Source organism: Cydia fagiglandana, chromosome 2, assembly GCF_963556715.1.
Source record: "Cydia fagiglandana chromosome 2, ilCydFagi1.1, whole genome shotgun sequence".
Classification (NCBI taxonomy): Eukaryota; Metazoa; Arthropoda; class Insecta; order Lepidoptera; family Tortricidae; genus Cydia; species Cydia fagiglandana.
This window is the reverse complement of record NC_085933.1, coordinates 8268600-8279534: the sequence shown is the minus strand read 5'-3', so window position 1 is coordinate 8279534 and position 10935 is coordinate 8268600. Positions and strand designations below refer to the sequence as shown.

The following is a 10935-nucleotide window of genomic DNA, read 5'->3' as shown; positions in this document are numbered from 1 at the left end:
GATCCTGAACCACGTTGTCCCTCCCGAACGTACCTTACCTATGATACGTTCACTTAATAATTTTTAAGAAAAAAAAACCGACTTCCATGGGGGCCGATGAAAGATTATTGTAGATGGTACACTATGTAGAAAAGGAGGTAAAACCACCCACTTTTGTACTAGCATTTCGCTTCTGTATAATGGCTCCTCTACAGGATGGGCCAACGCCGGCCACTCCAAGGGACGCAGCCATGCGGTAGAATGAGATAGCAATATCACTTGCTCCCTCTAACGCATAAATGCGTCCCTTGGAGTGGCCGGCGTTGGCCCATCGTGAAGAGGAGCCATGAGGGTCGTAGTTCTAGCCTAACCTAACCCACTCCTCAGATAGCAGTTCGGTTCTGTGCGGATCGCAGTTCGAACCTAATCAAACCCACTTTTCAAGTAGCATTTCGTTTCTGTAAGGCTCGCAGTTCTAACCTAACCTAATCCTTGTTCGGTTCTGTGAGGATCGCAGTTCAAACCTAACCTAACCCACTTAATGGCGCATGCCGTGCGGTGTACGGGGGTTTAAGCGGGAAGGGCTAGTAAGATTGGCATCATCGTACTTTATACCTACATTAATTTTATGATAGGTAATCATAGTTGTTTATTTAGTTAAGGTATCATAGTGGTTTTCTGGGTCAAGGTCCGGGTCCGGGTCCGGGTCCGAGTCCGGGTCCGAGTCCGGGTCCGAGTCCGGGTCCGAGTCCGGGTCCGTGTCCGGGTCCGAGACCGGGTCCGAGTCCGGATCCGAGTCTGGTTCCGAGTCCGGGTCCGAATCCGGATCCGAGTCCGGGTCCGAACCGGATCCGGGTCCAAACCGGATCCGGGTATGAGTCCAAGTCAAAATCGAAATTCGTAATCACCAAACGTGTACCATGCGTCATTGAAGAGTTCTGTTCTGGTCATCATCAGCAGATCCACTTCATCAAATGCGACAGTTTTTAATGTAAATGCTTGATTTTATGATGAAAATACAAAAAAATCTATACGTATGCCTTTAATATTTGAGGACTCGATTCCTTATGGATCCCATCATCAGAACTCGAGCTTGACAAAAATGTGGCTTAAAAACTTAACTTGCTTAACGAACATAACGAAAAGGAAAAATCGCCAAACGTGAACTATGCGTCGTTTAAGAGTTCTGTTCTGATCATCATCAGCAGTTCCACTTCATCAAATGCAACAGTTTTTAATGAAAATGCTTGATTTTTTTATATAAATACAAAAATCTCTATACGCATGCCTTTAAGATTTGAGGAGTTGTCTTGATTCCTCATGGATCCCATCATCAGAACTCGAGCTTGACAAAAATGTGGCTTAAAAACTTAACTTGCTTAACAAACATAACGACGAGGACAAATCGCCAACCGTGAACTATGCGTCGTTGAAGAGTTCTGTTCTGATCATCATCAGCAGTTCCACTTCATCAAATGCAACAGTTTTTAATGAAAATGCTTGATTTTCTGATATAAATACAAAAATCTCTATACGCATGCCTTTAAGATTTGAGGAGTTCCCTTGATTCCTCATGGATCCCATCATCAGAACTCGAGCTTGACAAAAATGTGGCTTAAAAACTTAACTTGCTTAACAAACATAACGAAGAGGACAAATCGCCAACCGTGAACTATGCGTCGTTAAAGAGTTCCGTTCTGATCATCATCAGCAGTTCCACTTCATCAAATGTCACTTTTTTGGGTGTATATGCTTGATTTGTTGATAAAAACCCAAAAATCACTATATGTATGCCTTTAAGATTTGAGGAGTTCCCTCGATTCCTCATGGATTCCATCATCAGAACTGGGTTTTGACAAAAACGGGTCCAATCTGTATGCATATACATTCAATCAAAAAAAGAATTTTCAAAATCGATCTAGTAATGACGGAGATATGGAGTAACAAACATAAAAAAAAATAAAAAAAATAAATAAAACATACAACCGAATTGATAACCTCCTTCTTTGAGATTTGGAAGTCGGTTAAAAATAGAGTGCTACTGATATTCCACTGTTAATAGCAGCAATTAACCCGTAGATAAGAAATATACTTGCATTTTCATGAAATCCTTTTACTGTTTTATTTATTCTTTTGATTTCTTGTTTGAGATAAACATCTTCCTTAAATCGTTCATTTACTCTCCAAGTGTCACCACTAAACTCTATGGGAAACACGTAGGGGTACCCTGAAAACAAATAAGTTATTAATTACCTTTCGAATGCTTAAATTCTCAACATTATTTGTTATTTGTTTCACATTTCGATCGCATTTATTGTCCAAAACTTGGTTAGTATGAGTTAGCAATATGATGAAGAAAAATACTGTAGAAATCTAAAATAAATATATTGTACCCACTTAGAGGCCATTTTCTTTATTTTTTCATCATTTTAGTGTGGACTTTTAAAATCTGTTGATATGAATACTCGTAGCATATCTCACTCGCACCAATGAATGCGAGTGAGATTCAAGAGCGACTGATGTCAAAGTGAGATCGAATTTACATGAATTTGGAAGTTTGAAGCGACATCATAACGAAAAGCACTGCGAGCATCTACACGACGTACCCCGTAGCAACTTTTCCCGATAGCCCAAACAAATCATAGAAACACTGATATTGAGGCCAATTTAAAAATCTCATCTTAATATGCCATCTAAATTGTTTCATAATGCAAAAAGCAGACGTAAGGCCTGAAGGCCTTCTCCACCTATTGTACTCGTACAAATAAAACCTAAGAAACGGCTTGATTCGGGAAATGAATTAGAGATTCTATTCTTATATTCTTACATATCGTTACTATTTCATATCTAGTGAGTATCTAATTCATTTCCCGAAACGAGCCGTGATTTTCTCAGAAACAAAGGATGATTACCTCGCTTGTTCAAAAATAGGTACACGTGTCGGCTTAACTGGTGTTTAGTTAATAATTTACTCTGTATACCTACGTAATTAAGTACTTAGGCTTGTCAAGCAATTTTATTTTGTACCTATATGCCAACTCGCGGCAACCTATTAATTTGTAATTTAAATAACCCTCCTTTTACTTTGCTGAAGTACGGTAAGAACAAATTATATAAAAGTGTAATAGGTACAGTCGCCATCAGATATATCGGAGCGGCCAAGGCGCTCACAAATATCTGAAGACGCCTCTATTGTCAAAAGGCGTTAGAGCGCGTGTTCAGATATTGTGAACACCTTGGCCGCTCCGATATATCTGATGGTGACTGTACTAAAGATCAGGTGAAAGTCATTTTTTAAATTTTTTTTTACGCTCAGTCGATTCGTCTGTGCGCTTGCCTCCTATATTATATCATAAAAAACACCTTTCTTTATGGAATTATGGACATTACGATGCCATGTAGAAACGGTATCGTGGAGCCTGATTCAGATTTATCGACATGTTACGGTTTTGATCTTATTTTGATACGACATATAGCTGAACACGTCTGTATTGTAAAGGCGTTGGAGTGCTTGTTCAAATGTTTTGAGCACCTCGGCCGCTGCGATATATCTGAGGGGCTACCGCGAAAACCGAAATTCGCAAATTGCTTTCTCTCTCACTCCAATGAGGGTGCAATTAGAGTGACAGAGAAAAATGCCCGCAATTTGCGAACTTCGATTTTCGCGGTTATAACCATGAATACGACTGTACGAGTACAAAAACACTTACCTTTTATAGTCTCCAAATAGCCGTCACTAATAACTCCCATATTAGTGTAGAGTGTCGCATTGGTTAGACGCGCCCCCCAAATCTGCTGCAAAGCTTTTGCAATTGATGCCGCTTTGTAAACGCTTCCGTGGGGATTCTTTCGGGCAACTGCAACCGTCTACAAAATGAAAATAATTTTCTAATTTACAACAAATAAGTAAACGTAGTTTTACGACGATTTTGAATATAAATATGTCGGCGGCAGATCGCAAAATCGGACATATCGAGATATTCCTAGGCTAATCATGAAACGCCGCCAGGCATACCATGATCTGCCTTATAAAAGAGGCGGCAGATCGATTAGACCAATCTATTCGTTGATATTCCTAGGTTCATACCGGGCGCAACGTACAATAATTGATCGAGATATTCATAGGCATATCATGAGACGCCGCCATTTCATGATCTGCCTAACGCGAGCGCGACCGCCATCCATATCGTGCAAACCTCAAGGGGTGATATTCCTAGGCAGATCACGAAACGCCAGCATTTAATGTCTGACTAAATGGCGGATTTAGACTCGCGAAGTCTACCTAGCTACCTACAGCTCACAGAGCCACTAAGTTTCCCTATTTATTTATTTAATAATCTTTGGGCTTTATATCTGTTTCAAAGAGTATCCGGAGCCTTGAATTTTGTGCGACACGTCGGAAATAATCAAATAATTTAAATGATCTAAGGCCAAGTGCCCACCACGACTTTTTGTCGCGCGATAATTTAGTCGCAGAAATGTAACGTATGTGTTTATATGGCAAAACAAAATCGCAGCGATTTTAAAATTGTGATTTGTCACATTTTTCCGCGACTGCGCGCGACGCGATTATCGCAAAGTGAATTGCAGCATACGGAGCTGTATGGCCCCGCGCGCACTGCGATTATAAAATCGCACCCCGGACCCCAGTCCACAAGATGAGACGAGATGTTGACCGTTTAATTATGGAAATAGAAGGAGATCACCTTAGTTGTATATAAGAAGACACGTTTCATGACAAGCGACTGGTACGAAATCCATGTTGAGAATGAACAAATCGTCGACTTTTTCATCGCAGTGCGCGCAGTGGATTTTCTGCTATATATTACAGTGCGATTCTAAAATCGTGTCGCAAAAATTAAAATCGTGGTGCGCGCTTGGCCTAAGTCGGCATTTCACTCTCCAAGCCTCAACATCCCGGCACCTGCTTCTCCAATGGAGTCTCAAAATGAGACGCTAGATGTTGACCATTTAATTATGGAAATAGACGGGGATCACCTTTGTGTTATAATTATAAATGCTCAAAGTCATACAGCGATCGCATATTAAAGAAACGTTTCATGACAAACGACTGGTACGAAATCCATGTTGAGAATGAACAAATCGTCGACTTTTTCATCGCAGTGCGCGCTGTGAATTTTCTGCGATATATTACAGCGCGATTCTAAAGTCGTGTCGCAAAAATTAAAATCGTGGTGCTCGCTTGGCCTTAAGGTGGTTCGCCTAGGTTACTCAAAACTTAACTCTCGCTAGATGGCACCACTTTTGCAAAATTTCAGGTTTTATTTTTTTGTGAAATAGTCATGGTATTTGTGTACTTAAAAGTATGTTTCGCGCACTCTTTAAATAAATATTGAACTATTAAAATAAACATTGAATACTTCATTGTGCAAAAACCACCTTTTTAATTCAACGGAGTGTTGCTGTCACGCTTTTTCCTACTATTACTCACACATGCAAACAGTGTTTCCGTGATCCTTGTAGTAGACAATTTCACACAACGTAAGTATGTTGCAATAGCGTAACGGTATGTTCGTGGAAATACGTGCAAGAGGATTGGGGTTCAAGACTGGTGCGAGTAGGTAATTTCTTTTTGTTTCTCCTTTGTGTTATCTTATCTTTAAACGAGCAATTATTATATATATGTTACTGTAAAAGCCCGAAGTACGGCAAAACCTAGGATTTACCGGTAAAACCTAGGTTTTACCGATGCCGATCGGTAAAAGCCCGAAATGTTAAATCTTACTAGTTTACTTCGGGCTTTTACCAACACCGATATGGTAAATCCTAGGTCTTACCACGGCGACCGGTAAAGTTTGAATCATGCACTGATTCTTGAGATTATTAGATGAAAATTAGGTAGGTTTGGATCTCCCGGTTCTGCTGAAGGTGAAAGAGAACTCTACTAGCCTGCATCGTGGCTAGGCACCCAGGTTTATGTATAGTTAACTTTAAAACCGAATCTGCAGCTGGCCACTGTATTGGGTAATAGAAACGCGTTCAGTATGTTTCGCTTTCCAGATGACCAGGGTGCCTAGCCAAGATGCCAAAGGTGTACGCTCCGTAGCGAACGAAGCGCAACCGTGTCTGTCGTATTAATATGACAGAGTGTATAGAGAGGTATTACCCTAACGTTCGCTACGGAGCGAACGACTGGCATCTTGGCTAGGCACCCAGATTTAGGTATAGTTAAGATTACCGCCGAATCTGCAACTGGCCACTGTATTGAGGAATAGAAACGCGTTCCGTATGTGTTTCGCTTTCCAGATGACCTGGGTGCCTAGCCAAGGTGCCAATGGTTTACGCTCCGTAGCGACCGAAGCGTAGCCGTGTCTGTCGCATTAATATGGCAGAGTGATAGAGAGAGAGGTATTACCCTAACGTTCGCTACGGAGCGAACGACTGGCATCATGGCTAGGCACCCAGATTTAGGTATAGTTAAGATTACCGCCGAATCTGCAACTGGCCACTGTATTGAGTAATAGAAACGCGATCCGTATGTGTTTCGCTTTCCAGATGACCAGGGTGCCTAGCCAAGATGCCACTGGTTTACGCTCCGTAGCAACCGAAGCGCAGCCGTGTCTGTCGCATTAATGGCATCTTGGCTAAGCACACAGATTTAAACGCTTTTTAAAAATCAAAAACTATTACTTATGAAAGCAGAAGAATATAAATGATCGTATTTGATTTATAATTGTTACATATTTGCCGTCACTTATTTTTAAAATGTGTTTTTCAATTAAAAGACACGTCAAGATTGTTTACCTTGTTTCTAATGCTAAAAAAACAAACTATAGTAATAATTGTGGTTTTCATTCATAGAAAAAATCCATTATTTTTAACCACAGGAAATTTTATACATTTCTTTTTTATTGCAGTGAGGATGTCCTGATTGTAAAAATAAGAGAAATTAGGTAGAGTATAATTTCTAATTTTCTTCGTCAAAAATAAACGAATACGAGTAGCCCATACTTAATCAATCGATTTATGATAATAAGAAAAAATAAATAAAAATAAAAAAACAATACGAAATTTAGATGTAACAAAAATACAAAAAGTTATGTTCCAGCATACAACGACTGGGGATCGAACCGGGAATCTTCCGTTTGTAAGCAAAAAAGCGACTGTTTGCATAACACGCCATGATAGTTCTTAGCTAAGCTGACGAACTTCGGGTACTTATTCTCGCTTAGGTCAATTAAGTACCTGTCAAACGTCAATGTCAACAAAATTGCACTAAACATGACGGCACTCCAAATTCGCGCCGTGGTCAGCCCGGCAACGTCGGAAATGGTATGGCAACGTCGCAAATGTATCTGTACACGACATTTGTGACACACACATACGTAAAATTGATGAAAATTTAACTATGATTTTTGCATGATTTCTGTATGAAACATTGTTTTCCTGTTAATTTCGCGCAAACGAATATGCGAAGGAAGATAAATGCGGAAATATTGATGTACTAATAGTGTGTAGTTACTTAATGAGCTTTGATTGAATTTTGTATGAAAATCGAACCACCTTAAGGTCATATCTTTATCGGCAATATCCTTCGAGCAACACCGGCTTCCGACACGTCGGAAGGGAGGGGCCCAAGCGATATCTCACCGTACAAATCTTTCTGCCATTTTTCGCGGGGGGAAGGTGCACACAGTCGCACTTCTCACACACTTACATACAAAATCCAATCAGAGGCCCTACCGCGAACCACGTTCGACGTGTTGCCTCTCTATGGCACTTGTAAATTCATACGTAAGTGTGACAGGGAGGCAACACGTCAAACGTGGTTCGCGGTAGGCCCTCTGTAATGACGACACAAATACATAGAAAATGACACACGTCAAAGACAAATCTTGCAAACCTCGTTCTCTTTTTGTGTACGGACGAGTGACTAGTGTCACAACACGCACACTAACACATTTTCGTTGAAGTATGTCATTGTATTCTGAGAGATGAGAAGTCGGATTTGTCGCTCGACCGATCCGCAATTTGTACTGAGCGAACAAAATCGATAAATCCAACAAATACTTGAGACTAAACTATAATAATTGTATTTAAATGTAATTAAACGTATGATATGTAAAAAAAAAATATTACATGTGAAATGTAACACCTTCTTTTTGTAAATTTGATGTCCCCGACCTCTTTTTATAGCAAAAAACCGAGCAAACAGGCATTTTTGTGCAGCAGTGTTCACGCGCGCGTCTGGACTCTGTCTAGTGAAAAATCCAAGTGCAACTAGTTTTATTACCCGCGCTAGATTAAATTGACGCGCGAATCTTGTACCTCGGCAGAGGGGAAATAGTGCGAATGCCGCCTCCCTTCCGTGTTGCTCGAAGGCAATATCATAATCCGTCAATGGCCGCGGCGGTCTGGATGTTTTGGCAGGTTGTTGCGTATTAGGTACTTGTGCAAACTTCTGACATGCTTTCACGAGCAGAACCATGGCCATTGGCTAAGGGCGGAACTGATAATAGACGGGTTGATTAATCGACGACTAAATATCTTTAGAGATTGACGTAAAAACTACACACAGTGTACGGAACTCTTAAAATAAATTCTAGGTATCATGATCTATAAACCTAGGTCTACCTATATATAGATCTGTTTTACGTCATAACTATAATACCTATGCATTAGCATAAGTAGGTATACTTATACTTATTTACAGTTACCATCAGATATGTCGCGGGGTGCGGGGAAGTGTTAACTGATATCTGAACATGCCTTTATCGTCTCACTGCGTTAGATTTTAAGTAGCTAACACACTATCGCACCGCACCAAGGTCATTGAGGGACGCACCCATAAGTAAGTGGAAGAAAGCAATATCTCTTTCTCCCTCTTACTTATGGGTGCGTCCCTCAATGACCTTGGTGCGGTGCGATAGTGTGTTAGCTACCTTATGTTCAGATAAAGGCGGAGCACAAAGGTTGATCCCATACCTATATGATCTCTTCTTAGTCGGCGTCTTCATTGGTGAAGGTCGTGTCTAGTTTAAAGAGTTGACATGATGATATATGATGGTGACTATTTAATGTAGGTATCAATGGTACCTACCATTGATCCTGAACTGCGTCAAATAGGTAGGTACCTAGTTAAGGCATTTTGAGACACGGGTTGACACTATCTTACATTATACTTCTTAATGAACAATGATCCAATTATACTTTCGATCACCTGTGGCTGCCAGGCAACAGACATTGTTTGCATACGATGCGGTAACCGGTGACCGACCTAATATAATTGTAGCATTATTATTTTGCTAGCCGGTGTATTGTCATATTCATTGAAACCTTGTTTCATTAAATTATTCGTTATAGCAAAGCAAAACGACGTCTGCGCGATTGGAAGTCAGGAAGGAAGGTCACCATGCCTCGAAGCTTTGTTGACATTCATACAGAAATGTTGCAATTGGACCTAACGGGTAACTCCCCCCGAATAACCTTAGCCTTATCCTTGTTCTTTTAATACTAATTCATACCTTCGCTATGAGGTCCTTCTTCAGCCAAGAAGAACTAAACTGCGTGTGGTCCAAGTTCGTCAAGGCCAGGACATTCTTGCCCACAGTTTCCCGGTCGCACGGCGAGGCCTCGCCCATTCTGTCTTCAATGATCAAAGGTTTCTCAAACTCCGCGTGAAATATTTCATCGTTCGCGGCCCAAACGAGAACGTTATTAAGAACTTTGGACTGGACCTTGATTTAATAAAAAATAGATTGTATTAAAACGTTTCATTTTATCAAATCGTTTACAGAGATATTAAATTATTTTCGTAATCCCACCTTTAGGTGTTCGCCCAAAACAGATTTAGCGATGGGTGCTATAGGTGTAGGGCAAAAAAATATATCAGATGGCAAATTAGATAAAGACATCAGAATATGTATAGACACAAGACCGTCAGTAATGAATATTGGCTTGTGGGCCTTCTTTTCAGGCAATATTGTTTTTTTCTTATGTTTTTCATGTTTCTGAGTCGTTTCGTCTGCTTGGACTTCTTGCATTGATCCGTAAATGTTAGTGGCTACATTTATAATCACATCTAACATATCCAATTGCTTATCATCACTCATCTTGGTAAAATCCAATACATTAGGATTATCAAAATTTGTTAAAAGACAAAATACGTCTGCATCTGAAATGCTACGAATGTAGGTATATTTATTAATCCTTGGTATGATAAATCACATTAAAATCCTATTTATAATATGGCTTATATATAGAGTCTTGATGGCATTCGCCAAAGAAATAATTTCCGCTACCCAAAGATTGTCTGGAAGAGATCGCTTTTTAGCGATTATCAATTCCCAGACAAAAGGCACTTTCTTCTTTGGCGAATGCCATCAAGACTCTATAAGCCATATTATAAATAGGAAATTATTAATAACCGAACGAGTAGGAAAGTAAGTAGATACTAGGTAGTACGAACCTTGGCCAATTGCAAGAAACATCGATAGAGTTGGTACATGCAAACGCGCATTTCTCTAACTCAAATTTTAAGCTTCTCGCCTTGGATTGCTCATTTGCTAAAACCATGAGTACAATGTCGATGAGCTGATTCTTTCCAAAGATTTCACCTGAAAGGATTTTAACCGCAAGGAATTTTGCAGCCGGAGATTTTGAATTAATTATTAGCACTCGTAATGGCTCTGCCGGGGAGTCGCATTGGAAATTCATTATGTATTTAAAAAACGCTTTGAAGTCAGTCTGAAGTAAACCAAAGTAAACATACCAAACTACCAAACTGACAAACATCTGACAAGTCGGGAACAAACAAACTTCAAGCGAATCGATTTATTGATAGATAAGGTATGTATATAATTATTGTCATTTGATAAAAGTAATTTTAATTTCGCTTGGTAGAATGGAGGAAACATGCCGCGTGAGACAAGAGTTGTTGGCCAAGAGAGAGACATCTTTCTGATCAAATTGTCAATTTGCATGCTCGTCTAGACG

General features: G+C 40.0%; 1 protein-coding gene across 1 annotated transcript; it reads right to left on the bottom strand.

The window, feature by feature from the left end:
- Nucleotides 1-2003: 2003 nt before the first annotated feature.
- Nucleotides 2004-10691, bottom strand: LOC134672472 (malate dehydrogenase, cytoplasmic-like). The gene is made up of 5 exons (XM_063530411.1): nt 10409-10691; nt 9765-10122; nt 9465-9677; nt 3690-3846; nt 2004-2206 (listed from the first exon to the last, which is right to left on the bottom strand). Exons 1-5 carry the CDS (start codon nt 10654-10656, stop codon nt 2004-2006), a joined length of 1179 nt encoding a protein of 392 aa, XP_063386481.1. The 5' UTR covers nt 10657-10691.
- Between the last annotated feature and the right edge of the window lie 244 nt (nt 10692-10935).